The following is a 27,344-nucleotide window of genomic DNA, read 5'->3' as shown; positions in this document are numbered from 1 at the left end:
GGTTGGTGTGGTGATCAGGGGGTCAGACCGCATCCCACCTGGGGACATCCCCCGCATCCCTCCTGGGAACACTTCCGCACCATAGGTGCTAGTCCCTTGATGCTTGCGCCTCCCTCGGGCTTCTGTTTTTTAGGGCCCACCCTTTCACCCCGAGACTACGCTGGTCATCCTAAACGAGTCGTTTGGGACCCTCGGGTGGAGGGGCCGTTTGCATCTTCAGAGCAGCCCTAACGTACTTTTATGGGGGGAGGGGGGGGGGGCGGGCTAAGCCTGCAGAAATGGACAAGGGCTTCTTTAAAGCTCCAGGTGCCCCCCGCGGCCAGGACATACCTCCCACCACCCCAAAGCCAGGACGGCCTATTTCCCTATTTCTAGGACCAGGGCGTCCCCACCTCCCCCTCCCTCGGATCAAGGCATTCCTCCCCGGGGCCAGGGCATCCTTTCCCACCGGGACCAGCATACCAACACTGTTCCGGGGCTCATGACATGCCCCCAGAGAATCAGCCCCACATTTCCATCCACTATGGAGCTCCTCTGCTGGAGCCAGCCCCGATGGGATGTGTTGTCGCTGGCGGGGGTCTCCTCCTTGATCAAAGCCAGGGGAGTATTTTCAGCCTCTCCCCAAAATCATCAGCAACTTTTTTGAGAAGGGCGGAAGTGGTGGGGTGCCTTCATCCTCCTTCTCCAGCCTGGAATAAAGGCAGTTTCCAGCTGGTCATGTGGCTTTTGCCAACTCCTCTTAGCTAAGGAATGACTTTGAAGGAGAGCCAGAGCTGGCAGGGAGTGGGGGGCCCCAGGTGCCAGGGCTGCTGGGATACCTGGGGGCCATGGGATGGGTGTTCCAGGCCTGGAAATCTGGGAACACACAATGGAGCATCCTGGTCCCTGTCAGTACATGCTGGTCACTGCCATGGATCCTCTTCCCAGTGGGGAAGGGAGAGGCAGCTCCAGCCAGGAGGGAGCAGCAGGAATTTTGTTTGGCTGCTTGGAGAGACTGTGGTTAAGGGATGCAGAGATGGGGGAGACGTGTCCCTCAGGAATGACAGGGGGTCTCTGGGATTGGCTTAGTAAAGCTCCAGCAAGCATGAGAGAGAGCTGGGAATCATGACTGCTGCTATATGTGCCATGGAGGGCACAGGGCTGAGCCCCCCATACCACTAGAGGCTCTGGGGAGGGGGCCAAACCCTTGCCAGACCTTTGGCATCCTCCTGGTCCCAACATGAGGGGAGGAGGGAAATCCAAGCAAACCAACTCCATGCTATCCTTAGAGCCCCAACAGGGAGATAGCATGAGGCAAAGGGTATAATCAGTGGCAGGTTTGGGGATCACTGGGGGATGAGCGAGACACTCTCTGACCAAACTGAGCTATGGCCTTTCCTGTCAGCACCCCACATACTGGCTGGTGGCTTGGTGAGCAGGAGGGAGCAAAGGATGTCTTACTCCAGTGACTGCTGGTTAGGAAGGGATGGATGTATCCCACCAGGACCTTGGGACACAGCATGGCCTCATGCACCCGAGACAGGAGCAGGTCTCAAATCGCAGGCAGGGGTGAGCAGGGAAAGGACTGGAGGTTGCTGTTCAACATTGAGAAGACATCCTGATGTTGGCCAGAGCTACTTTGTGCCTCAGTTGACCTCCTAAGATTAAAGAGGGCTCTCCCCTCTCAGGGGTTTTTGGGATTTCAGGATCCTTGGGGCAACTGTGGAGACAGAACCTGAGGTCCCTGCAGTGGGCTTGGAAGGTTGAGTCCAGCCCTTGGTGGATGGTGTTGGGTGCTATATGCATGTCAGAGGGGACTGGGCACTTCTGTGCTGGGGCAGGATGACATGGCAGAGGCTGCTGGCAGATGAGCTCCCAGTTCACCCTGTCCTCCAGAACAGTGCCATATACTCCTCCTGGCCTGGCAGCTTGGCAGCCTGGCTCTGCACCCGTGGTGGCTCCTTCGCCGGGTAGCACGAGCTGGCAGCAGTGGGGGAGGTAGAAGAATGGCCTCCATTGAGCATCCTGCCTGAGGTCCCCAGGCTGCAAACCCAGCTAGCTGTGGTGCAGGTGTGCATTCATCCCTTCCTCCGTCCCATGGGGAATTCCTCCTACTCTGCCCTGTTGTGACAGTGTCCTCAGCTGCCCCTGACCAGAAGCCCTTGAGCTGGGCCTGGGGGATGATGGGTGCCATTGGGGGCTCCAGACATCTCTGCCCCTCCACTCCTGATCAGTCAAGGACTGTGCCTGGTACATCGGGGGTGCCAGTGCTACCTGCAGCTGCCAGCAGCACTGCACAGTGATTCCTTCTGTGTTTACTACCCAGACACTTGTCTCTGCTTGCGCTGTGCCCACTGGTTGACTCACGGACCCCTTCGTAAAAGCCCTTGTGTCCTTCCCTGGATCATGCCTGCTCTGCACCAGCCCTGCATTCTGCGTCCTGCAGCTGTGAGCTGGCACCAGGATGAGCTGCTCTGTCCTGGACACTTGAAGGAGCATCTTCCTGCACTTGTCCAGTGATGCTTCTAAAGCATTTCATGCTACTTCAGTTTCCCCTTCCTAAGACTCTGCTAGGTTTGCAAGCCTGGAGCATCCAGGCATCCAGCCCTGGCTTCCTCCAGAGGCAGGGAATAGCTCTGCTCTGGAGAGCTTGGTGCACCTGGATTTGACACAGAGAAGGGCCATGGGGGGCTTTGGTGCACTCCAGCATTCTCCCCACTGGAGATGCATTGCAAGACTCCCCTGAGCAGGGGGTTTGGCTCCCACCTCAGCCCCAGTCTGCTCCCAGCCAGTTCATCCTGGCAGAATCCCATCTGAAGACCTGACCCTGATGTCAGGAAATCAGCCTTGACATCAGCCTGAAAACCTTCGACAGAGCTCAAGCAGAGAGAGAGCCTCTTTAATTCCTCCGAGGCTTCATCCCTGCCTTTTCTGCTGTTCACACCCTCTAAATATTTCCAGCCTGTTATCATGGCTCTGGTACCTGCAGCCAAGCCGCCCTTAACCCTTTCCTGATGCTGGGACCAGCATGTGCTCAGATGCTTGGGCTGGCAGCCCCACAGCTCCTTGCCCTTTGGTTGAGTGCGGCTGAGTTTGTCGTAGTGCTTGGATGGGGTTGAATTTGTTGTGGTGCTCGCAGGGCAAATCAGGGCTGTACAGGTAAGAAGAGATATGGGGATGGGGAGAGCTCTAAACCAGAGCAGGATCTGGCTGATGGGGCTGCAGGGAGACTTGTGATGCAGGGGACCAGGGCAAGACCCTGCATGAGCTGGGGAGGATTTGGAAAGCAACATTCCTCGTTGTGGGATTGTTGTGGTTTAGCACACAACCGGCACAAGGGTTTATGGGATTTAGGTCCCCATCAGCAGGAGGTGGGTCCTGTCTTTGGCTCTGTGGGGAGCTGGGCACCCTCACACATCTCGCCTGGTTCTGAGCCATGGGGATGGGCTGACATGCTACATGATGCTTCAGCCCCTCCTTTGCTGAAACAGTCCTTGCAAGAGCCAGTGAGGCATTTTCCATGGTTAATAGAAGCTGCTGGGATCCAAAGAGCCTCTCACCTCCTCCTACTGTCTTGCTCAAACCCTCCTGTCTGGGGCCAGCCAAAACCCTGCTTGGCAGCAAAGCCATTGGGACCACAGCCCTGGAAGGGGACTGGTTGGACACTGTGGCTCTTGGATCCCCAGGATGCCTCCAGCTCCTTTCCCAGCCCTGGGAGCTTGGATCCCACCCCACACATCTGCACAGCAGAGCTGCAGCCTTTCCAAGGGCAGCTGGGCTGGGGGAGTGGCAGCCATGCTTGGCTAATGAGCTCCATTTGTTTTCTCTCTTTGCTATTGCAGAGCCTGGATGGGGACCAAGCTGTGCTCCAGAGGATCAGGAAATATGTGAAAGCCATTCACATCTCTGGGCTCAGTGAGTTGGGCTTTGGGAGACAGTGGGCATTCCCAGAGTGTGGGGCTGGGGGGTGTGATAGTCCTATCCACCAGCAACACTGGTCACACCTGGCAGCCATGGGTGTTGGTGAGCCTGGTATTTGCTACTTGGGTGCTACCAGCCCGCCAGTCTGGCAACATGCTAAGGTGCCAAAAATTGTCTTAAAATGATGTAAAGAGGGAAATTGAGAGCCTTAGGAGGGTTGTTTTGGATATTCCAGCGCTGTCTTGCAGCAGGATCAGTCCAACTTTGCTGCAGAGGTGGGTAGCAAACCCAAAAAAAGTACATGGGGAGGTGGGTACTGGCTGCTGGTGGAACCTCATGATGCGACCTGGTAATGTGCTTAGATGCCAAAATCTATCTGAAATATATATAAAAATGAAAATTGAGAACCTTAAAGAGGTTGTTTTGGGGCACTGCTGCTGTCCTCCATCAGGATCAGCTCAGCTCTGTTACAAAGGGATGAAGAGATGTTAGGACCTCACACTGTGACCATGATGTGTCGGGTGCTGCAGGGTCACCCCATGTCCCTCTCCGGTGTCTCCCCATACAGCCCATGTGGAGAATGAGGAACAGTACAGCGAGGCCCTGGAGAACTTTGGCAACAACCACCTCTCCCAGAACAACCATGAGCTCTCCACCGGCTTCCTAAACCTGGCTGTCTTCACCCGCGAGGTTACTGCACTCTTCAAGAACCTGGTAAGCTGTCCCAAATCCACTTGGGTTTGGAATCCCATACCAACCAGTGCAGCTCCCCTCTTTCCAGTTTAGCTGCCTTCCACCACATGCAGTAATCCCTACCTCCCACCCTGTGCTCAGGGGCACATTCCCAGCGCTCTCATACCATCTGATACCCATGTTACTGGATTTGGAGCTCACTCCCAGCTCTCTGGGGCCAATGACACTGGGATCTGATGGGAATCTGGGGTTGCTATTTTAATTTTTTCCCTTTTTTCTTGCTTTCTGTTTTTTTCTCACATCAATTGCATCTGTGATCTCGCTTGCCAAGAGTAAATCAAAGCCATGCTGGGCTGCATAGTGGGGCCATGGGGAGCAGGCAGAGGTGGCTGTGAGCTGGGCCAGGAATGGCTCTGATGGAAAACTCAGCTCCTGAATGGAGCTGGGTTCATGCATGCCCAGCAGCAAATCCCTGGGAGGGTGCCATGTGGCCCTCTCTCTGTTCTCTTTCAAATCCCCCTCTCCAGATTTTGGGCCCTGGCTCTGCATAAGGAGGAAACTGATTTCTGCTGCCCTTCCCCCAGCAAGAATTTCAGATTTTTGGCGTTTTCCTCTCCCAGTTACCCTAACCTGGGCCTCCCTGCTCCTCCCCTTCCTCATCCTGGCTGTCATAGCCTGCTGGATTCCTGTGCTTCAGCAGGGCTCTGCAGAATTGTCCTGATTGAGGAGTTGGACCAACTCTGAAGGTCCCCACCTCCTGCCCCACATGCTGCTGAGTGAAGTTCTGTGCCAAGACCCTCAACCAGATCCAAAAAGCTGTGTTTCCCCTCCTTGAGTTTTCCTGGAGCTTCCCTGTTACCCCTGGTTTGGGGGTGGTCCTGTGCCATGAGGCTCGGTTTCTCCCCAAGTGCTGCTGAGGACCAAAACCTTTTAAAAGAAATCTGGGTGCACTGGGGAAGTTCTGTGTGGGTGCTGGGGCTGCTCTCACAGCTCTAAAATGGGCTAAAAAAATCTCCGTGGGCTGCTGAAGGATGCCAGGACAGCAGTGGGCTCCCATGTGCCCAGTGTGGACCCCTGCACAGCACTGGTAGGGACAGTGGTGGCTGCACTGCTATCCCCAGATCCCAGCAAAGGGAGGCATTTTGGAAAGCCCCTTTGACATGGGTGAGCTCTTTGTATCACAGGACCATGGAGGGGCTGGTTGTGTTGTTGGGTACTGGGGACAGGGATGGGGACAGGGACGAGGTGTCAGTGGGGGAAGACAGCTTTGATTTTGGCAGCTGTGGTGCTGCTGTGGTTCGTGGGAAGGGCCACATTTGTCAGACATCTTGCAGCCAGCTCCAACAAGCCCCAGCATGCCCTCTGCCAGGATCCTGGATTCAGCCCGACTTCCAGCCTTTTTAACCCTTCCTGGGGCAGTGATGGAGCTGGGAGGAGAGCCCTGGCACCGAGAAGGACCTGGGGCTCCAGCTCCCTGACGTCTCCTGCCATGGGGTGACTCTATCTCTGCCTTCTGCAGGTGCAGAACCTGAATAACATCGTGTCCTTTCCCCTGGACAGCCTGCTGAAGGGGCAGCTGAAGGATAGCCGCCTGGTAAGTCCTGTCCCCAGGGTCACTCATTTGGCTACATTCTGCAGCGAGACTCCTGGGATGGATTCAGCTCGTGTCTGTGCCCAGAAGAAGGAAGAAGCCAGTGCCAGAGGCTGGAAGGAAGCAGTGAGGGTTGGGAGTGACAGAAGTGAGGGGTGAACACCTGGTAGTGACACCCCTCACCCTCCAGGGGTGCAGCAATGCAGAGCAAAGCTCTCAGCCCCTTTAGTGCTGCCAGCTCTTTTGCTTTCCCTGACAGCTGCCACCCCCTCTTTCCTTTGCCACAGGATTCCAAGAAGCAGATTGAAAAGGCCTGGAAGGATTATGAGACCAAAGTGTAAGCAACGTGCTGCCTCTGGCAAAATAGACCTAATACCACTCTGCACAAAGGTGTTTTGTCCTCAGGCTGGAGCCAGGCACCAATGGTGCCAGTTTATCATGGGGAGGGTTCTGGTCCAGCTTTTCCCGAAGGGGAAAGGGAGAGGTGCTGGAGAGGGCCTGGAGATGATTCTCCTGATCCCATCCCCACTGTAGCGTGTTGTTTGAGGATGGGGAACAGAAGGGAGAGGGGAGCTGGGTTAACCCATAGACAATTAGATGCATCCCCTTCAGGGACCTGCAGACATTTGGATGCTGGGAGGGCATGGGGCTATCTGGCATCCTTAAAGCAGGGATGTCCCCAGCCCACCTCCATCCCATTCCCCAGGGGAAAGATGGAGAAGGAGAAGGAACGAGCCCGCTTGGCTGGGGTCATCCAGGCTGAGCCAGCAGCAGCGGAGATGGCCGAGGACATGCAGAAGGAGCGGCGGCTCTTGCAGCTCCACATGTGCGAGGTGGGGGCTGTGCCAGGGGGATTGGACACTGTTCTCCCTCAGGAACTGAGTCCCAGGGGGGCACAGAGGACCGTTTTGCTAGAAGCTGTGTAGGGACACCAGTCTGTCCTGGTATCCAACACCAAAGCAGCTCCACCTGTATGCTGTGGGGCACCCTTATCCATCCCCAACCCCTTGTGCCCCTGCATGGTCCCAGCTCAGGAATCCCTATCCCATCCCCATACTGAGGTCCCTGTGCAATGTAGCTCCAAATGGCACCCATGGTGCCCTACAAGGGTGGCCTGGGGGTTCCTTCCATGTCCCCCCCAGCCCTGCTCCTACCCTTCTTTGGGTGGCGTTTGGGTAAAAAGTGAGAATTTTGGCTAACATCCATGAGGTTGACTTTGCGCTTTTCACCTATCCTCAAAACTGCTCCTGGCTTTGGTGAGGGGTCACAAGTCACTTCAGATCCCTGGCAGTTCTGGGTCCTTGCAGTCCATGCTCAGGAGGTGAGATGGGAATAAGTGAAGGATGGAGACTCAATTTCAAAGCCCCACAGCAAGGAGGAGCCCAGGTGGACTCTCGCCAGACACTCAGCAGCCCCATAAACCTCGAGGGTGGCAGAGCAGGGAACAAATCTGCAATGGGTTGTCCTAGAGGTCTCCCATTTTCCTGAGGGCCAGATCCTGGTACTGTCCCATGCCTGCCCAGCAAAGAACAGGGGTTGTGGGAAGGAGGCTGTGCCTGCCTTGGAGCTGGGACCTAGCCAGATGAGTCACTCCCTTGAATAGCTCCACTGTGGGATAAATAACAGCACATGGAGAGGTAGGAACTGGAGCAAGGCATGCGCACCTGTGTTTCTGCATGCATGAGAGCTACTGCTGGCCCTGGAAATGGGAGGGAAATTCTTCTCGGGGGCTGGGGCGCCCATGCACATGGGTTTATAGGAAAGTGGGTTTTGCTACTTCCTGGGCTGGGAACAGGGTCCTGTTTCACCCCATGGGGTGGTTGTGTCTCCTCACTGTGGGCCATCTCACACCCTCAGGGCTGTGGGAGCAGTTGGACATGGACCCAGGAGTGCTGGGAGCATCCTTGGCTCATGGGTCCCAGTCAATGCTGCCTGGGACGCTCTGCTGCCACTGTCACTGTGGGATGCAGGGACATCCCATGGAAGCTGGGCACATGTGGCCTTTTCTAGGTGGGACGTGGCTCAGGGGTATAGTCGTGCTCTGTGACATTGACTTGGGCATCTCCAGCTTACACAGAGCAGTTTAACAACTGTCCCCAGTCCAGTGACCTCTCAGGGTGTCCAGACTGCATGGGGCATGGGGAGACTCCATTCCAGGAGCTCTGTCCCACCCTGGAAAGCCCCTAGAGCTCAGGGCTGCCTTCCCCTCCCCTCGGTCCCCACTCAAAACCATTCCAGCAGCTGGAGAGGAGCTTGCAGGGGAAAAAATCTCTTCCCCTCCTTGTTTTGCTTTGGGTGGGTGAGACTGTGTTTTTCCTTCCCTGCCTGCAGCTGATGGATGGGTTTGATGCATAAAGCTGAAATTCCCCATCCCACGGGGCACCTCAGCAGGCCTCAGGTGCTGGTGTGCTGCAGGTGTTTGCTTCTTGGAATCTGATTTTTTGGGAATAAAAGGGCCATGTCTTAAAAAACATTCGGCCTTTTTTGTTGTGTGGTTTTTGTTGTTTTTTTCCCCTCCACGAGCTGCCTTGAGTTTCAGTTATTTATTAACTCCAGAAGTAATGAGCAGTTGGAGAAGCATGCTTGGCTGGAAACCCCGAAGGCCTGCCTCAGTCCTTGAACTTTCCAAGTCTTGGAGAACTTCCAGAGCCAGGTTTTTTGAGGGTGGTCCCCAGCGAGCTGCCTTCAAATCCAACATCATGACTCGGCTTCTTGAAACCCAGCCAAGTGTTTTAACCTTCCTCCCTGTGCTGGGAAGGGAATCAAGGGCTGTTCAGGCTCTTGCTCTTTCCTCTGGGATATTTTCAGCTGGTCCTTGTCTCTGTCACCTAACCAGGTGTCTTCTCCCCCTCCAGTATCTGCTGAAAGCCAATGAGTCTCAGATGAAGCAGGGACCAGATTTCCTGCAGAGCCTCATCAAGTTTTTCCACGCTCAGCACAAGTAGGTGCCACCTAGATCAAGATGGTTCCATGGGGCTACTTGTTATCCTTGGGTGATCCCACAAGGGTCTGGGGTCTTCTGCTCTCATGCCAGACCCATAAAGCTGTTGGTGGAGATACTGGGCAGAGCTCATCGCTCTTCAGTTTTCTCTGAGGAGCTGAAATGTGCTTTGTTGTCTTGAGCTGTAAACGTGTCCATGGGGCTGCAGGAGGGGTATTGGCTTGAGATATTGGCTGATTATTTGGTTTCTGGATAGTTTTCCAGGGATGAGCTCAGCTGAGCAGCTCTGGCATTAGCCATGGGGCTTGTAATGAGGGTGTTTGGAGGATCAACATCCCCTTGCCTTTCCTGTTGCTCCATGAGGCTGGAATAGCAGTGTGTGGGTGTTGTCATGTCCTCCAGCTCTCAAGTGGGGAAACTGAGGCAGGTTGAGACAGTCACTGAGGTTGAAAGCATATGGACTGGGACTGTGCTCCAGGGACCCCCCAGCATGTGGCTTCTGGTGGCAGCACTGCTCCACCAGTGAGTTGAGCTGGGATTAAACAAGAGGCCAATCCTGCATCCCAAACACCCCAAATATTTGGGGTATCCAAACCCCGTGGGCTGGGCTTGGCCTTTGCTGGGCACTTTCCGGATCCCCATAGCTAGGGAGCCACAAAGCAAGCACAGCCTTCCAGGGAGGAGATTGCCATGATCCCCTGCCACATTTTCTCTAAACACCCTCTTTTTTCCCTCCATCTTCCCATCTGCATCTTAATCACCCTCAACAAACACTCAGTTTCTTCCAAGATGGCTGGAAGGCTGCCCAGAACCTCTACCCCTTCATTGAGAAGCTTGCTGTGTCTCTCCATGCGGTAAGGCCTTCACACTGCCATCCAGTGCCCCTCATGTCTCCCAGGATGCCACCCCCCTGTCCCCGTGCCAGCCCCTGAGAACACCTGCTCTCAGTGCAGCAGTGAGGGCAGCTGCTCCCTTTCCAGCTCCGCCAAGCACAGGAGGAGGAGGTGAAGCAACTCACGCAGACCCGCGATTCACTCCGCAGCGTCCTGCAGCTGGAGAACAAGGAGGTGAGACCCCCCCGGATGGGCAGGGAGGAGCTGAGAAGGAGCATCGGGAGGGTGCTGTGTACCCTAGGGTTAGTTTGAGGATGGGGAGCAGAAGGGAGAGGGGAGCTGGGTTAACCTGTCCAGGGACCTAGAGACATTTGGATGCTGGGAGGGCATGGGGCTTTCTGGCATCCTACTGGACATACTGCATCCCCATAAGGACAAGGTCACTTGGGGCAGCAACTGCCTCTGTGCCTCTCACTTTGCTTTTAAATTGTCTTTTTTTCAGGAAAACTTGAGCAGGAAGAACTCTGGCAGTGGCTACAGTATCCACCAGCACCAAGGCAACAAGCAGTATGGGACAGAGAAGTCAGGATTCCTGTACAAAAAGAGTGATGGGTGAGGATGAGTGTTATTCCAGAGAGCTCTTGGCTTCATCCCCGTATTGTCAACACTCATGGGAGGCTCCAGAGCTGGAATCCAGCTCACAGGACATTTAGCAATCTACGAGTTAGAGAAAGTATAACCCTATGTCCAGCACACCATTAGGCCTCTGCCGTGGCTAGTTTGGGATGTGGATGTGGGTGATTGCAGATGTGCAATCCTCACTACTCCTCTTCCTCCTTCTCAGGATCCGCAAAGTATGGCAGAAGAGGAAGTGTGGTGTGAAGTACGGCTGCCTGACCATCTCCCACAGCACGGTGGGGAGCGTGGGGGGCTGCAGCCCTGACCCTTCTTTGTGCACCCTTTGGGGCTTGGTGTCCATTGGATTTCAGGTTTAGTTTTTCCCAAACTGGTTGCAAATCTGCCTGGCTTGAGGTACAATACAGGATGGGACTGGACAGTCCAAAGGTGGTCCCCCATGTCTGACAGGGGTCCAAAGGTGATCCCCCATGCCTGACAGGAGTTCATGGGAGAGGAGGGTGAACTCAGCTGGGGCAGTGAGATGGACGATGAGGGTCCAGACAAGCCCAAAGGGGATGGGGCTGGTTGGGAGGGAAGGGCTGTCCCCCGGCGTTGGAAACTTCAGGAGGGACAGAGGGACATCCTGGAGCCGTGTTCTCCTGCAAAGGGTCCCTGTTCTTCTCAAATGGGTCAGACAGGCTCTGATTTGCATGGTTATCCCAAGAGAAACCATCTGTGGTGGTGGTTGTACCACCACAGTTGCTACTGGAGATGGTGATGCCCATCCCTTGGTGATGCCCATTCCATCCCTTCCTGATCTTTTAACCCACCTTGGTCCTCTCACCCTGCAGATAAACCGTCCCCCTGTGAAGCTGAACCTCCTCACCTGCCAGGTGCGGCCCCATGCTGAGGAGAAGAAATGCTTTGACCTGGTGACACGTGAGTGCCTGGGATGAGGTGCTGTGGTTGGGGTGAGGTGTTTGACCTGAAGGAGGAGGCTGTGGTGTGACCTCTCCCTTTTTGGAGTGGGTTTTCCCTGTGTAACACCTTGGCACCCTCTTTAAAGGCTTTAAATCTGGCTCTGTGTGTCTTCCTGGCTGTCTTTACAGAAAAAGGACCAATTTTTCCAAAGAGATCTAAAAAGCTGAGACAAAAAGAGGTTGTGGCAGGGCTCAGATGATGGGAGAGTGATGTGCAGTGATTTGATTTGTTATTAAGCAGCTTCTTTGAAGAGATTTCAGATGATTCCTGCTGTGTTGGGCATCCCTAGACCACAGAATCCTAGAATGGTTTGGGTTAGAAGCAACCTTAAAGGCTGTCTTGTTCCACCCCCACACTATGGGCAGGGACACCTTCCACTGGACCAGATTGCTTCAAGCCCCTTCCAGGCTTAAACAATTCAAGGGATGTGGCAGGCACAGCTTCTCTCCTTTCACTTTCTCCCCTCTCTCCCCATCCCTGCAGACAACAGGACATATCACTTCCAAGCAGAAGATGAGCAGGAGTGTGTTGTGTAAGTGCCACAGCCCATCCCTCCTCCTTCACGTGCCAGATCCTGCTCTGCCTTTGCCATCCTCCTCTTCCTCCTCCCTCCTGCCTAGGTGGGTTTCGGTGCTGCAGAACAGCAAGGATGAAGCCCTGAGCAATGCCTTCAAGGGGGATGGGGGCAGTGGCGGGATGGTGGCAGGCATTGGGTTGGACAGCAGCATGCAGGAGCTTACCAGGTTGGTTATCAGTGAGGTGAAGAACATGCCGGGAAACAAGCAGTGCTGTGACTGCGGCGCCCCAGGTACGTCAGGGCCTGGGGTGTCCCCCCACCCTGGATATGAGCCAGCTGTTATGGGGGTCACAGCATCTTTGGGGGCTGGGCGTGGTGCTGAGCTCCGCACCACTCCCGCTGCAGATCCCACATGGCTCTCTACGAACCTTGGCATCCTGACGTGCATCGAGTGCTCTGGTATCCATAGGGAGCTGGGCGTGCATTATTCCCGCATCCAGTCCCTCACTCTGGATGTTCTCAGCACCTCTGAGCTGCTGGTAAGCTGCTCTCTGAGCCTGGAGGTCTCCTGGCCCCTGGGAACCACCCTCTGTGTCTCCCAAACCTCCTGTGATGCAGGGGTCATTCCTTCTCCTCCATCCCATCTGTCCCCAGTTTGCTCCAGGGCTTGCAAACTTGCCTCAGTTTCCCCAGTGCAATGCTCTGGGCAAGGGGGGCTCTACAAAGCCATTTGCTAAGCCAGGGGCTGCTGGCCCCTCCTAAAACAGATTTCCATTGCCATAAGAGAGCATCATCGTGGCAGAGATGCTGCACCGGGAAAGCCCTGGGTGGATCCAGTGGATTCCTTCCTTCTGGGATGGGATCTGGCTGGAGCAGGGCGACTGTGGCCAGGAAGGCTCATGTCCCTCTGTTCTCCTCTCTCCCTAGCTGGCTGTTAGCATTGGGAACACTCGCTTCAATGAGATCATGGAGGCCATGCTACCCACACAGAACTGTCCCAAGCCCTCGGCCAGCAGTGATATGTGAGTCAGGGACTTGGGTGTGCTGGGAGGAAGAGGAGGAGGAGGAATAGGAATCCAGGGTGTGTGCCCTGTTCTTGTCGCCTTGCTGCCACTCCCCATCAGCTCTAAAACAGTCCCGTGATGAGGCATCCTGGTGTCACTGCTGGATTGTGGTGGGGATCTGCACCTCTTTGGAGGTTTACTCCTGATCCTGAGGCTTCAGGAGGAGGCAGGAGCACAGGGCTCCACACCCCGGCTCCATGCCCATCCAAACCCCACTTCCGGCAGGGCGGCACGCAAGGAATACATCATGGCCAAGTACATGGAGCGACGCTACGTGCAGAAAAGCGGCCAGGACAACCCCCATGGCCTCTGGGAAGCCATTCAAGCCCGTGACCTCCTGGCCCTGCTCAAGGCTTTTGCCGAGGGCCATGACCTGACCAAGCCCCTGGCCAGCCCTGAGGGTCAGGTGAGGCCTGCACCTGACAGGGAATGGTTTTCCCTCTCTGGGTGGCTGTGCTCAGGGTTGTTCTGGGCTTTGGGCAGGGATGTGCTGGTGGGAAGATGAACATCCTCAGGTCCTGCTTTCTTCTCTCCTATGCACAGGAGATGAAGCATTGTTGAGGCCAGCTCTCCTCTCCCTTCCATCTTGGGGGAAATGAACATACATGTGTCCAGCTCTCCTTTCCCCTCCATTTAGGGATGAAAATGAGCATTCTTGGATCCAGTACTTCTTTTCCCTTTATCTTGAGGAAAGATGAGCATTCTCAGGGTCATCTCTCCCCCCCATTTCTTGGCAGGATGCAGGCGAGCTGCCGCTGCACATGGCCGTGCGCCACGCTGACAGATCATCCCTTCCCTTGGTGGACTTCATCATCCAGAACGGGTGCGTCCCCAAGTGCTCCCTGTGTTCCCTGCCCCTCTCCCTCACGGGAGGAATGTACGGGATGCTTGTGTGTTGTAAAGCCTTGCCTTTCCTGCTGTTGGCCCTGCACAGGGGAACACTGGACCGGGTGACGCAGGACGGGAACACGGCCTTGCACTATGGTGCGCTCTACAACCAGCCCAACTGCCTCAAGCTGCTCCTGAAAGGCAAAGCCACCTTCACCACAGGTATGAAGTTGGGGTGGGGGTTTTGGGGTTCATTGGTGGGAGTGGTAAGGCTGCAACCTGGGTTTGTCCGCCTTTTGTCCCTTTGGCAGTGAATGCGGTGGGAGAGACAGCTCTGGATGTGGCGAGGAGGCTGAAGTACAGCGAGTGTGAGGAGCTGGTAGGTGGGATGGAGGAATGGGGGAGAAGCTCAGAGTGCGGAGAGGGGACCAAGCACCTGAGGAGGGCTGGCATGAAGGTGGTGGTCTTCTGGGATGTGTCCCTCCAGTGCTGAGACCTCGGTGGGCTGCCCCATCCTGAGATCCCCCTGACCTGCTCCATCCCTCTGGCAGCTGGAGCAGGCGCAGGCAGGGAAGCTCTCCCTGCAAATCCATGTGGACTATGATTGGGAGCCCCCATCAGAGTTCCCCTATGACAGCGAGGATGAGCTGGAGGAGAAGGTACCTATGGGATGGTGGGGGGTCCTCCACATCCCCAGTGAGGGAGCTGGGGGAGTACAGACCCTTTGCTGGGGGCTGCTGGCAGTGGGACATCCCTGAAGCTGCGTGTACCCCCAGGTGAGCCCCCTCCAGCGCTCCTTCAAGGGCACATCACCACTAGCTGCCAGCCTGCTGCCCACCTGCCCCCAGACCCGCTGGAGCTGCACGGGGATGGACATCACCAACAAGACCTATGAGAGCATCCTGGTGCCCTCACGCCCTGCACCCTGCCGGGCCCACAGCGAGGAGATTCCCCCACCACTGCCCCTCAAAAACCCTACACGGGGCAGCTCTCACCCCAAACCCAGCCACAGCCCCACTGGTGAGTCAGAGTGGGGGGTCATCATGGTGGGCCTGTGCCTTCCCCCAGATACCAAGTTTATTGTCCCCATTTTGTTTGTCCCCCCAGAGCGCCCTGAACTGCCCCGACAGGCATCAGAGCCCCAATTCTCCAGGCCAGCAGAGGCACTGGCACCACACAGCCTGCCTTGTGCCAGCAGCACGGGTGCCCTGGATGGCACCCCCAGCACCCGCAGCCCCACTGAGAGCCAGCGGGCAGCGTACTGGGAAACCCGCTCCGAGATGGACACTAGTGCCAGTCGGCGGGGGCCAGAGCGGAGCCCCCCACCCGCACAGCCCCTGCCAGGCAGCACGGTCCCTGACATCCCCCCTGTCAAGTTCAGGTAGGGACCCTGCTCCAGACTGGGATTGCACTTGGTGTTGGGGGTCATTGCACGGTGCTGGTGAGTGAGCTTCAACCTCTGCCACCCCAATGGGCATGGAGGATCACTGTGAAGCAAAAGGGTCCCCTCTCTCTGGGGTTTCCAAAGAAGCTGATGGTGGCCCTGGGATGCAGGAGGAGACAAGGGCAGCTGTGAGGATGCTGGGTTTTCCTTGGAGACAATGAGGCAGATTATTTGGGAGGACATCAAGATCCTCTGCAAGTTATCATGTGTATTTTTTTCTCTCTTTTGGGAAAATGAGGTGGGATGGGCTCATTTGAGGGAGTTTGGGTGCTGGGGACCCTTTCCATCAGCATCCAGGGGCTGTGGGTGGGATCTAGCTCCCATGGGGGGAAGCCCTGACTGACCTGAGACCTTGCAGGAAGGAGAAAGGGAGGGGGAAGGCAACAGCAGATGGGGGAGTGACACTGTTCCTGCTGTCACCCACAGCTCAGAGAGCACCCGCTCGTACCGGCGCATCAGTGGCATGGTGGGCAAAATGGGGTCGGCTGGGTCCCTCCAGAGCCCTGGTGGCCCCGAGGATCCTGCTCTCAGCAAGGTGCCCCCTGTGCCCATGCCCAGGAGATTTGCTCCGGTAGGTGCAAATCCTCCTCTCTGAATCCCCAAGCATCCCAGCTCCTCTTATCCTGGGGTGGCAGATGGGGTGATGAGGGGGTCATATCCCTGTTGCTGCCTTTTGGATGGCCTGGGGCGGGGTCTGTCACACCCTTTTCATCCCATTTCAGGCCAAGGGGAGGCAGAAGCGGGTGAAAGCAGTGGCTGACTGCAAGGGGGACAAGGCACGAGAGTTGACCTTCTCCAAGGGGGAGGTCATTGTGGTGACACGGGAGGAGGACGAGCAGATCTGGGTGAGTCACCATGGCATGGACAGGTGCTGGGATCCGAATCCTGGTCCTTTTCCTCCTCCAGTTCTCTCCTGAAGGAGGCTGGGTTTTTCAGGGGGTGCATGGATGGGGGACTCCTACCCCATGTGTGTATGGAGGAGGGCTGGGAGGGCTCCAGTGTTGTGTCACTGCAGCTTCACCTCTTTAAATCCCTGTTGGAATTGAGCAGGGGAGAAGTTTTTGCAGCTGGTATCTCAAGATAATTGTTGTACTCCCCTGAACCCTCTTTCTGCACCCCTAGGTTGGCTTCATCGAGGGTGATGGCACCCGCACTGGAGTCTTCCCTGCCAGCTTTGTCCACCTCTTGCAAGACTGACTGTGTAGGGGTGGCCCATTTGTCACTGTCCCATTGGCTGGGACTAGAGGCAGATCTCTGCTGGGGCTTGGTAGAGCCAGGCCACAAGGGACTTGTGCCCAGGATCCTGGCATGAGACCAGTGCCTTCCAGGGGGACCTAGAAGACCCCCCTGCATTGGGAAAACCATCTATGGATGGCAGCAGTGGGGAGCTGAGGAGCAGAGAATGGAAGTGCTCACTGTGCTGGTGGGCTGAGGTTTCTGTGTCTGTCTCTGCTCCCACTGCTCTTCCATCCTTCCTGTGGGCTCTGCCCATCCCTTGGGTTTTCTCCTTCCTTCTCTGCAAGGAATTTGGGATGGGGGAGTTGTATTTGGTGTCCCCCACCCTCTGCCAGATAGTCATGAAGTCTCCTCCTCATCCTGGCGGCAGCCATGGACTGCCAGCCTCGTTCTGTACCCCAACTGTGAAGCCTTTGGGATGGGCAAGAAATAGGAGGGGGGCGGTTTTTTGTGTCCATGCCTCACCCAAGGTTCTGGGAGCTGGACTTGTAAAGTCTGGGAATGCTTCCAAGCTTCTCCAAAACTGATAGCAAAATTCCCTGATAGCCATTCCCTGATTTGGAGGTGGGGGGATGTTTCAGGTGGCACCACAGAGCCCCTTCCCCATGTCCCTCATGTGGGGTGGGTGCTGGATCACCACCCCTTCCCTTGGTGGGGCACTCTCAGAGGGGGTTTTGCAGCTTTTTGTAGGACCAGAATACCCCTATACCAGTGTCCCTTGGGAGCCTGCCTCCATCCCCCCTCACTTTACCCTTCTCATTTGTGTGTCAAATGCTTCATCTCAAAAAAGTCTTTTTAAAAATGTTTTCTGTCTCTGTTTTCTAATAAACCATCATTTTTTAAGCACCTGGGGGTGTGTTTGGGGTACAATCCCTGGCCTGTCAGGCCACAGCATGGTGATGTTGCTGCTGTGTCCCCAAGGCTCTCAGTCATTGGCATCTGTGATCATGGGGGTAGCCATGTAGGGCTGGGCTGGGGCATGGGCACCTTCCCAATGTGCTGGGATGGATCCAGAGCAGGATGCTCATCCTACAGCCACCCCATGTGAGTGGTGGAGCAGGGACAAGCGAGGCTGGCAAGGTTTTTGTCCCCTACATATCCCAATGGTCTGTGCCCCAAACTGCTGCCCATCCAGCCAGGCCTGAGGGGCTCCTGGCTCCTACCTCAGGCTGGCACACTGTTAACTGGCAGGGCTCTGCTCACCTCAATGCCTGTGGAACATGTTGGAGTGTCATTTGTCATCGCACAATCGTGCAATATTGGAAGGGGCCTTAAAGATTGTTCCTTCCATCCCCGGACATAGAGGGGACACCTTCCACTAGACCAGGTTGTTTCAAGCCTGTCCAGCCTGACCATGGACATTTCCAGGGATGGGATATTCTCAGTACCAAAATACTCCAGTATGTGGAGTACTTCAAGATAAGAACTATTCCTATATACTGAAATTCCACGTATCTTGGAACATTCCAATACGAGGAGTATAAAGATTATTCCCCCAGGGATCCTGTTGCTGCAGGACACCAACTTTGGGAAAAACAGAGCTTGCAGCACACTGCACTGTACCCGTCCCCCTTGGGAGTCCCTAGCTAAGCCATCCCGATGACAAAGAGCACCATCCTGGGCCCTGTCCCTCGGCGGCCCGGGCTCCCCAAGGCTGACACAGCTGTGAGTCCTGGAGCGCCCCAACGCACGCCTCCCCGGCTCTTGCAATCGTGGCTCTCAGCTATATTTAGCCCTCCCCCATGCTATTTCGCTTTCCTGGCAGGAGTTTATAACTGGCTGGGACAGCCCCACCTCCTTTCTGCTTTCTCTCCCTTCCCTTCCCTTTCCCCCTTTCCCCCTCCTCTCTGCTCCCTCCCACCTGGCTGCCCAGGACCCCCATGTCAGCAGTGCCCAGCTGTGCCCGCAGCCAGCGTCCCGCTCCGCTGGAGCCCCCGCCATGGGGCCCACTGAGGAGCTGGTCCGCATTGCCAAGAAACTGGATAAGATGGTGGCCAGGAAGAGCACGGTAAGGTGGCCGAGCTCCTCGGGGCGTCTGTGCATATTTACACACATACGTATTTGCAGGTGTGCATTATTTACACGCGTACGTATTTGTAGGTGTGCATGTTTACACACATATTTAAACACGTGCTGGTTTACATGCGTGTTTGAGTGCTGTTGTGAGGCTTGGGAAAGGAGGGGGGGGTGCTTTTCACACCGCTTGTGTTGTCCCTGGAGGGACTTAGTGGGTTTAAGGGGTGCTGCCCGTGTTACCCAACCCCAGCCTCAGGACATTGTAGTCAGCACCCAGGGAATTTAATTTTGCCTCTAATTTGGGACTCTCCTGTACCCCATTGCTCTCAGACACTGGGATTTGGGGGTAAGGGGGGGTTTGTCCCATGGGTGGTAACTCTAAGCCACTTGGCAGTGCTGGATTGTGGACGACAGGTGTTTGGCCCCCAGCCTGTGCACCAACACCCGATCAGGGCCAGAGGCTCATGTACAAGCAAGGAAAAGCTCTGGGCTGGGGGATATAACACCCTGAATGTAGCCAGCACAGCCCTGCCTGTTGCACAAGTGTGCAAAGGGAGGGGAATGGGTCAGTCACTGTTTCCTGGGTGGTTTTGGTGGTTTTGTGCTGGGCAAGCCGGGGTCCAGCCTTTCCACCCTTGTGCCAAGTGAGGATCCATTTGGGGATCCTGGTGAGCCAGTTATGTGTGCCAAGCCCATCTCTCAGAGTTAATATTTGACTGTTTCCACTGGCCTTTGCCCTGACAAGGTGCAGGCTCCTGGCTGGGGGTGCAGCACTACTGTCTCTCTGGATCTAGTGGCTTTTTGGGATGGTATCAAACCAGATCCCATGGCTCTGCTTGCTTCCAGGAATTACCCAGGGGTCAAAGGACAGGGGTGTTCCACACCTCTCCTGCTGCACTTTGGGATGGGACAGAGCCAGGGTCTGACTACAGCTCAAGAATGTCCCTGCACCCATCAAACGGGGGTGTGGGGGGGTGCTGCAGCCCCTCATGGTGGGAGTCCATGAACTGTGTCCTGGGGCAGGGGGAGATACCTGGGAGCTGGTGTCTGCTGCTGGGGCTCTAAAAATACCAAGGACAAGAAGGAGGAGGAAGAGAGGGAGGAGGAGGAAGGCTCTATGCTAGACTATCTTTATCCCAACTGCCACTACAGGGTGTCAGGATGAAATACTGGGGCTTGTGTACCATGGACCTTCTCACCCTTGGGTGGGGAACACTGGGGAATCCCCCAGCTGTCCCTAGCTCCCACCAGATTTTTCTTGCATAAGGGGTTTTCCCAAGTTTTAAGAAAAGCTTCTGCTACCCAGCTGGAGACCTGACCTGGTGCTGGGATGGTCCAGCAGGATTTGGGTGTGGGACTTTCCTATCAGTGTGTTGACACAGAGGGTCAGGCAATCCCAGGGAGCAGCCCAGGGCTACTTTGGGTTCTTCTGTCATGCGCTTCCTGGTGCTGCCTGGTGCCTCCTCAGGGGCTCCCATGGCTTCTCCCTGCTGCAGGAAGGGGCACTGGATCTTCTCAAGTCTCTTACTGGCTACACCATGACCATCCAGCTGCTCCAGGTGAGGGGGTTTGGGTGGGGGGACACCGCAAAGGGTAGCTTGTCCTGTGCCCAATGCCAGCCAGCACATCCCTAAGGATGTGTCCCTGGTGTGCGTCCCCAGACCACACGGATCGGAGTGGCTGTGAACTCAGTGCGGAAACACTGCTCAGATGAAGAGGTGGTAGCCTCAGCCAAAATCCTCATCAAAAACTGGAAGCGGCTTCTGGGTGAGTGATGCTGGGTGGGGGCGAGAACCCCCCAAAGCTTCAATCCTCCCTGGGCCATCCCTGCACCTCAAGCCCCAATGCTTTCAGGGTGGATGGAGTGGAATCAGTCCAGAGCTAGGATGTGCAGGCTCCTATAACCTGTAACCCAGATCTTCCAAGGACTTGTTTTCACTCCAGGATAGAGTAGTGTAAATCACTGTGTGCCCCACCAAGGGCCGAGCATCTCCACAATCATTACCCACCCCAGGATGCCTGGTGCCCTGTGCTGGTTTGGGCTGTGACTGTCACACCCAAATCCTTCCCCCAGAGTCCACCACCACAAAAAAAGAGAAGGATGCAGATGGCAAGAAGGAGAAGGACACAGATGGAGACAAGGAGAAGAAGAAGGGGCTGGATGTTTCCCGTTGCCCCAGTGAAGGAGTAAAGCACAGCAAGAATACAGCTGAGAAGCACAAGGAGAGGTGAGAGCTCCTGCCTGCTGTCAGGGGGCACCAGGGCCAATATGAGACCACCCTCTGCTTGGTCCTTAAGAGTTTATCCGTCTCTGCCTACCCATGGATGCCGGCAGCACCTCTGGAGAACAAACTTCCTCTGGGACAACACCAGGGCAGTTTTTGGAGAAGTGGCCATTTGTTTTCCCCCTTCTCTAAAACTAATTATTCCTTGCATGAGATCAGTTTAAACAGTCCTTATCTGACCTCTGCTCTCTGTCCCTAGGAAGTCCAGCAAGTGTGACTCTCATGCCACCACCACCCAGGGCCACTCTGCCAATTCCAGCCCGGAGAGGTACCTGATACCCTGACCCTCATGCCAGGCTCTGCCAGGTGCTGCCAGCCCAGGGGAGGCTTTACTGGCAGCCTGGGGTGGGACTCAGGGATGGGGGATGCAGATGGACAGAATTCAGCTCCCAGGTTGCCAGAGTATGCTGGGCTGAGAGCTTCTCTCCTTCCCTTTGGGCCTCCGTGGTGAAGAGAGTCCAGTGATGGCTGGAGCCCCACTGCATCCTCCAAGAAATCACTTCTGGATGGCAAGAAAGAGAGGTGGGTGCTGCGCTGGGTGAAGATGGGAGAGGCCAGACCATAGCCCCTCACTGGGATGTGGTTAGTGGGGTGGACCCACCACTTGTCCCAGTCACTGCCCTCTGACATGGGGCTTGTCCTACCAGGAGAGCCTCTGCTGACTCCAGGTCCTCAACCATCTCCTCCTCTTCCTCCCCACAGAAGAGACTGTCAGGGGAGAGGTAAGGAGGGGGTGACCCTGGGCAGTTTGGGGATGCTTTTAGGATCCCTCTTGGGCATGCCCTGACCATGGAAGGGGTGAGAAAGTGGCTGGGAGCCCTGATCCTGCCACAGCACTGGGATATTCCCTGGGAAGAGCAAATCCTTCCCTGGGGAGATTCCTATTGGCTTCCAAGCGCTCTCATCGATGTGCTGGTGCCTGAGGTCCTGGCACCAGTCCCTGACCCCTGTCCTGCCTGCCCCATCTCTGGTGTCATCCCCACTCCCAGGAGAGCCTCTGTGGGCATCAGCCTCTCTCCAGCTCCCACCAACTCCCAGAGAAACTCCAGTGACAGCCAGGAGGAAAGGTAGGAGAGACCCACTCCACTTCCAAGGAACCCTGGCAGATCTCTGCGTCTGTGCCAGGACTCTACCGCCTGCCCATCCTCCTCCATGTGCCCCTGCAGAGCCAACAGCAGCAAGGCCAAATCAGAGGTGCCGCGAACCCCCACCAGCCCCTCATTCTCTCCCAGCCCTTGCTTCCTGGCCCCCTGCTATCTCACGGGGGACTCGGTGCGGGACAAGTGCATTGAAATGCTGACGGCTGCACTCCGCATGGATGGTGAGCAGTTCTGAGGGTGCTGGACCCCAGACTGGGCTGTTCCTCCTATGGGACAGTCGTGATCGGAGTATTCAGTCCGAGAAGGAAAGAAAAGGAGATTGGTAGAGTCTCTGACAGGGGGTTGGGTGTGAGGATGCATCTTTGTAAGATTCAAGATGGGTAAAAATAGGTATTTTAGAGATGGTGTGTCTGGGGCAAGTACAGGGGGAGAGGTGAGATTTCTGGGGGGAGGTACAGTGAGACCTGCGGCTGATTTCACACCTGAAAGTCACCCCTTAACCTCTCTACCCTTTAGATGACTACAAGGAGTTCAGTGTCAACTGTGAGAAGATGGCATCGGAGATTGAAGACCATATCCTTTGGGGGGGCAAGGGTCCCCAGGCTCCATCTGCTGGGGGGGGGCGTACGTGGGCTCAAGAGCGCTGCTGGGGACAGGACAGAGGGTGACAGGGACAAGGACAGAGGGTGACAGACCCTGTCGTGCTCGTTGCCTGCAGAGGGAGCCCAGACCTCATTTTGAGGATGTTGAGGCTGAGGCTGAGGCTGAGGCTGAGGCTGAGGCTGAGGCTGAGGCTGAGGCTGAGGCTGAGGCTGAGGCTGAGCAAAGCATCTCCTGAGCACCTGCCTTCGTGTGGGGGTCTGTGTGTCCCCCCAGTCCCCTGTAGTCAGGGATCTGCCTTCATCCCTGGGGAAATAAATCCAAACCTAACCAAAGGTTTTTCCGTGAGCCTGCTATAGGTGCCTGTGTCTCCTGACAGAACCAGTCTGTCACAATGTCCAGGCTGTGCCATGCTGGCAGGGATGCCACCTCTGCCCACCCCCAGCTCAAAGCTTGGGGGTCTCTTGGCAGCCCCCTGAGACCAGGACCAACCCCAGAGTGGTTCCCCTCCTGGGTGCACTTTTTGGTGCATCCCAGACTTTGTGCCCAAAGCTGCTCCATCAGCCTGTCCATATCCATGCTCTTCGGGAGGAGGGAGTGGACTGGGTCCTCTGCACCATGAGCTTTTGTCCCAGCACAAAGCTTGGTGACAGTCCCTGAGCCCCTGGATGTTAGATATTCCAAGGCAATGCAAAGTCATTTTTTTCCCCACATATCAAGCTCTGCTTCTTCCTCTTAAAGCCAAGGATGGGAACACTTCCCACAGAGAGGAGAGCCCCACTGAGATCAGCCACCTCCATATGACCATTGGCCCTGGTGACAGCAGCACCCAAGCCAGCATCTTCCCACCTTGATTCCTTGACAGACCCCCACATATCTTCCAGGAGCTGAAGAGCACAGACATGAAGTATCGCAACCGGGTCCGGAGCAGGATCAGCAACCTGAAGGACCCCAAGAACCCTGGTCTGCGGAGGAATGTGCTGTGTGGGGCCATCGAGCCTGGCCTCATCGCCCGCATGACTGCTGAGGTAGGCAGTGGGGTGCATGAGGCTGTTGCCCATGGATCTCATCCATGCTGTGTCTGTGGTGCCCAAGTGCTGGGTCTTGGCTTGGTGCTGTCAACAGTGGGGTTGTCCCAGCACCTCCCTGTCCCACCTCAGTGCTGAATGAGGCACAGGGAATCTTTTAGGAGAAAGCTGGCAGCACTGCTGGGTCCCCTCAGAGCCCTGCAGACCCCCAGCCCATCGCAGCCATCACACAGTTTTAGTATGAGGATGGGGTGATTTTTTCATCTGGATGGGTCTGAGCCCTCCAGCAAGAGCAGAGAGCAGGATTAATCCTGTTTTGGGAGAGGATGGGGAAAGTGTTGGACTTGGATGTGAGCAAAGCCATGGCCACAATGACCCATCCGGCCCAATGCTGGTGGCAGGAGATGGCCAGTGATGAGCTGAAGAAGCTGAGGAATGCCATGACCCAGGAGGCCATCCGTGAGCACCAGATGGCCAAGACAGGCGGCACCGTCACCGACCTCTTCCAGTGCGGCAAGTGCAAGAAGAAGAACTGCACGTACAACCAGGTCAGGCCTGGTTCCTAGGGGACCTTGGTTTTGGGGGACGCCAGAAAGGTCCCCACTGACCTGGTGCTGCTCCCCTGCAGGTACAGACGCGCAGCGCTGACGAGCCCATGACAACATTCGTGCTGTGCAACGAGTGTGGAAACCGCTGGAAGGTCTGTAACCATCTGGGGAGAGGCTCTGGGCAATCCAACCCTTTCTGAGGGGGTGGCAGAGCTGGGTGAGGGCTTACCACCTGCCCTGGGCTCTGCTTCTCCTGCAGTTCTGCTGATGCTGCTGGCGATTGGGCTGGAGGGAGCATGGCGCAAGACAAGATGCTGTGACACCACATTGGGCAGCTGGAGTGGGGAGGAGGGGTCAGGGTGGAACCAGTCCTTAAACCCCAGCTCCTTGTTCCCTTGCACTGGGCTCCCTCAAACATCCTAGGGAGCCAGCCTCCGGCAATGTCAAGCTCACTCGAGAAGGTCCTGTGAATTCAATGGTTCTTCCTGCAAATACCTGCCCTTTGATTGGGGTGTGCTGGGAACAGACTCATGTCTGGAAAGGGAGACTGGTACAGCCTGGGCAGCATGTCCTTCCCTGAGAGAAATCTGGATTCGGATGATTTGGGAGCACAAGAGACATTGCTCCATGGACATGGGGCTGTGCCTGGGAGCTGAGGGAGGCAGAGAGACAGGTTTTAACCCAAACACCTTCTTCCTCACCTAAGTGCACACAGAAGGAGGACATGGAGGGGACAGGGTGGTTGCAGCATGTCCAGATGCTGTTGGGATAGCACTGTGTCCCTCTGCTCTGTGACCATTGATCCTGACTTGAAGGCACCATGTCCCAGGAAAGAAGGAAAGATGGTTGAGAGAGGAGTGAGGAAAAACCCTTCCAGCCAGAGTAATAAAGGTGTGAACTATTTCTGCAGCACAGAGTGTTTCCTAAGGTGTGTCTCGGACCTCTTTCTCAAGTTTATAGCTCCCCAGCTTGAGCCTCAAGGTCGTCCAAGATCCCTCACCAAATTCCAGTATATACCTCAAATCCATCAGCCCCAGCTTGGGATATAACCATGGCTTGCTGCTCATCCATCACTTGACTGGTGGTTAAAGACCTTTAATTAAGGCTGGAGGAGCTCCCTGGCTTGGTCTGGATGCTTCAGGCTGCTCCATGGCAGGGTGGAGCTTCCACTCACAGTGGGGAGCATTTTCCAGGGAAAAGGCATCAGGGACCAGATGGAAGATATCCCTTTGGCCACAGGAGTTCTGGGACGGAGCCTTGTGGCACCAAACCCATCCCTTGTTACCACCAGCATCTTCCAGTGGCAGTGAGGTGAGATGGGGACAGGAAGATCATGGTGACCATGGGTGACCATGGATGGGGATGAGGGTGCTACTCCCATGCCTGCATGAGCCAGAGGGTGAGAGCAGAGAAGGACAGTGAAGCTGTTAAATAACCCATCATTAATTTTTTAATCTTGGGCTGAGGTGGGAATTTTTTCACAGGCGGTGCCATTTGCAGCCAGACTTGGGTGCTAAACCCTCTTTGTTTGGGGGTCCCCACCACCCTTGAGCCCCCTGAGAGGAGAGAGCTCTCTGGGCCGCAGTGCTCATTAACACGCTGAAGTGATTAAGTGATTGCTCTGAGGCAATTATATATGCTTGTGACAGTGTGTGTGGGGGCAATTAAGGAATATAGTGGATTGTAGGGGATGAATAAAACAACAGTGTGACCTTGAGCTGTGAGGGGAGCGCAGAAAGGGCAGGACTGGGGCTCCCAGCCATCCCCAGGGTGCCTCAGGGCATACTTGCCTGGGACAAGGTTGAAACAGGGGGATTTGGACCTATATTTTTTTTGCAGTCCAGTCTAATAAAGGTGTTTAAGTGATACCAGAGGGAGCTGGACTCCAAGCGTGTTATGATGGATCTGCTGGCATCCCTCTGTGTCTTTCTGCCCCCCTGTGGACTTGTTCCCAGGGAAATTGTCACCCTGTGCCCCCTCCCCAGATTCCCTGGGAAATCCCAGAGGAGGACAGGGAGGGACAAACTGGTGAGCCAGAAAAGCAGGGGCTCTGCTGACATCCATGCAAGGATGTCCCCACCACACCCCCAGGGAGAGCTTTTCCACTTGCTGAAGGAGTTTGTGGTCCTGGGGAGGTGTAGTATTTGTCCCCCTGCAGCACAGTGGGTGCCGCTGGGGCAGGGCACAGTGAGGGGCTCTCTGGTATGCAGCTGTTTACAGGCTCCATACCCCAGGCTGAGCCTCTGACCTGCTCCACAGGAAGGGCACAAGCACATGGGTGTATGCATCTCAAAAATCCAATTCCCAAACTTCCAGTCCCAACCTGGGGACTGTGCCCCCCAGGATATCCTGCCATCCCCTCCCCACCCCTCGGCTCCAGAGGTCTCTGGAGCTTTCCCCTCTCTCCTCCACGGGTGGTGGTCCCCTCCATATCCCCCAGCCTGCCAAGGAAGAGGAGCAGGGAAGATCCCTGGCAGCTGGCCATCCTGCCAGCAATCAGCTGGCATCAGCTCTCTCTTGCGCTTTGGGGAAGTGGGCACTTCAATTCTCATTTCTCATCAGTGTGGGAGAGTTGGAACCACAGCTGCACCAGCGAATGCTAATAATGGTCCCCCTGCCCCTGTGGGCAGGAGGTACAGACAAGAGCCCTCAGGACCTCTGTAGCAGCTCCAGCCCCACGTGGGGCTGGTTGTGACCATGCAATGATGGAGAGGCCCTTACAGTCCCTGCCAGGGGTTGATTTACCCATCCTGAGGCTCCAGGTTTGGATGCTCCAAAGCTTCAGCAGAGGCTGAAGGTGCCTCTTCCTGCCTCTCCTTGTCTGTCTCTGCATGAATCACATAATCATTTCAGTTGGAAAAGACCTCCAAGGTAATTGAGTCCAACAACTCTCCCAGCACTGCCAAGCCCATCATTAACCACATGTCCCCAGTGCCACATCAACACATCTTTTAAATCCCTCCAGGTGACTCTGATGAGATGATCAGTCTTCTGTCTGATAGAGTTTTTATACTCAACCTCCAACCTACAACACTTTAAACAACCCCACGGTGTCCAACCCCAGCCAGGCTTCCCCATGAGGGGTCAGCCACTACTGGTGCTGCCAGACCACATCCCTTCC

At 55.8% G+C, this 27,344-nt stretch overlaps 2 protein-coding genes across 4 annotated transcripts in view; both read left to right on the top strand.

The window, feature by feature from the left end:
- The window catches only part of ASAP3 (ArfGAP with SH3 domain, ankyrin repeat and PH domain 3), a 17,826-nt gene extending 334 nt beyond the window's left edge, over positions 1–17,492 (top strand). Inside the window, exons 2-26 of one of the 2 annotated variants that reach the window (XM_015649467.3) lie at positions 3,822–3,894; positions 4,469–4,614; positions 6,113–6,187; positions 6,472–6,521; positions 6,891–7,017; positions 9,040–9,125; positions 9,904–9,979; positions 10,106–10,192; positions 10,461–10,570; positions 10,803–10,872; positions 11,428–11,515; positions 12,041–12,089; positions 12,178–12,365; positions 12,480–12,613; positions 13,002–13,096; positions 13,364–13,544; positions 13,876–13,961; positions 14,073–14,188; positions 14,278–14,345; positions 14,518–14,625; positions 14,743–14,986; positions 15,074–15,347; positions 15,837–15,981; positions 16,133–16,255; positions 16,533–17,492. In XM_015649467.3, the coding sequence (XP_015504953.1) occupies positions 3,822–3,894; positions 4,469–4,614; positions 6,113–6,187; positions 6,472–6,521; positions 6,891–7,017; positions 9,040–9,125; positions 9,904–9,979; positions 10,106–10,192; positions 10,461–10,570; positions 10,803–10,872; positions 11,428–11,515; positions 12,041–12,089; positions 12,178–12,365; positions 12,480–12,613; positions 13,002–13,096; positions 13,364–13,544; positions 13,876–13,961; positions 14,073–14,188; positions 14,278–14,345; positions 14,518–14,625; positions 14,743–14,986; positions 15,074–15,347; positions 15,837–15,981; positions 16,133–16,255; positions 16,533–16,607 (2,874 nt within the window). In that variant the 3' untranslated portion in view covers positions 16,608–17,492. The remainder of the gene's footprint in view (positions 1–3,821; positions 3,895–4,468; positions 4,615–6,112; positions 6,188–6,471; positions 6,522–6,890; positions 7,018–9,039; positions 9,126–9,903; positions 9,980–10,105; positions 10,193–10,460; positions 10,571–10,802; positions 10,873–11,427; positions 11,516–12,040; positions 12,090–12,177; positions 12,366–12,479; positions 12,614–13,001; positions 13,097–13,363; positions 13,545–13,875; positions 13,962–14,072; positions 14,189–14,277; positions 14,346–14,517; positions 14,626–14,742; positions 14,987–15,073; positions 15,348–15,836; positions 15,982–16,132; positions 16,256–16,532) is intronic. The other variant, XM_015649468.3, reaches the window with a different exon arrangement.
- Positions 17,493–18,457: 965 nt separating this feature from the next.
- TCEA3 (transcription elongation factor A3) lies at positions 18,458–25,135 on the top strand. 2 transcript variants are annotated; one of them, XM_015649521.3, is made up of 14 exons: positions 18,458–18,654; positions 20,131–20,221; positions 20,324–20,429; positions 20,737–20,890; positions 21,147–21,215; positions 21,401–21,469; positions 21,595–21,669; positions 21,937–22,014; positions 22,114–22,268; positions 22,564–22,620; positions 23,521–23,675; positions 24,077–24,223; positions 24,304–24,375; positions 24,483–25,135. In XM_015649521.3, exons 1-14 carry the CDS (start codon positions 18,527–18,529, stop codon positions 24,489–24,491), a joined length of 1,365 nt encoding a protein of 454 aa, XP_015505007.1. In that variant the 5' UTR covers positions 18,458–18,526; the 3' UTR covers positions 24,492–25,135. The 2 variants fall into 2 exon arrangements, with proteins under 2 accessions (XP_015505007.1, XP_015505008.1); XM_015649522.3 differs by having other exon boundaries at positions 18,461–18,654; positions 20,159–20,221.
- The last annotated feature ends 2,209 nt before the right edge of the window (positions 25,136–27,344 follow it).

Source organism: Parus major, chromosome 23, assembly GCF_001522545.3.
Source record: "Parus major isolate Abel chromosome 23, Parus_major1.1, whole genome shotgun sequence".
Lineage (NCBI taxonomy): Eukaryota > Metazoa > Chordata > Aves > Passeriformes > Paridae > Parus > Parus major.
The sequence above is the reverse complement of the archived record's forward strand: the minus strand, read 5'-3'. Positions and strand labels throughout refer to the sequence as shown.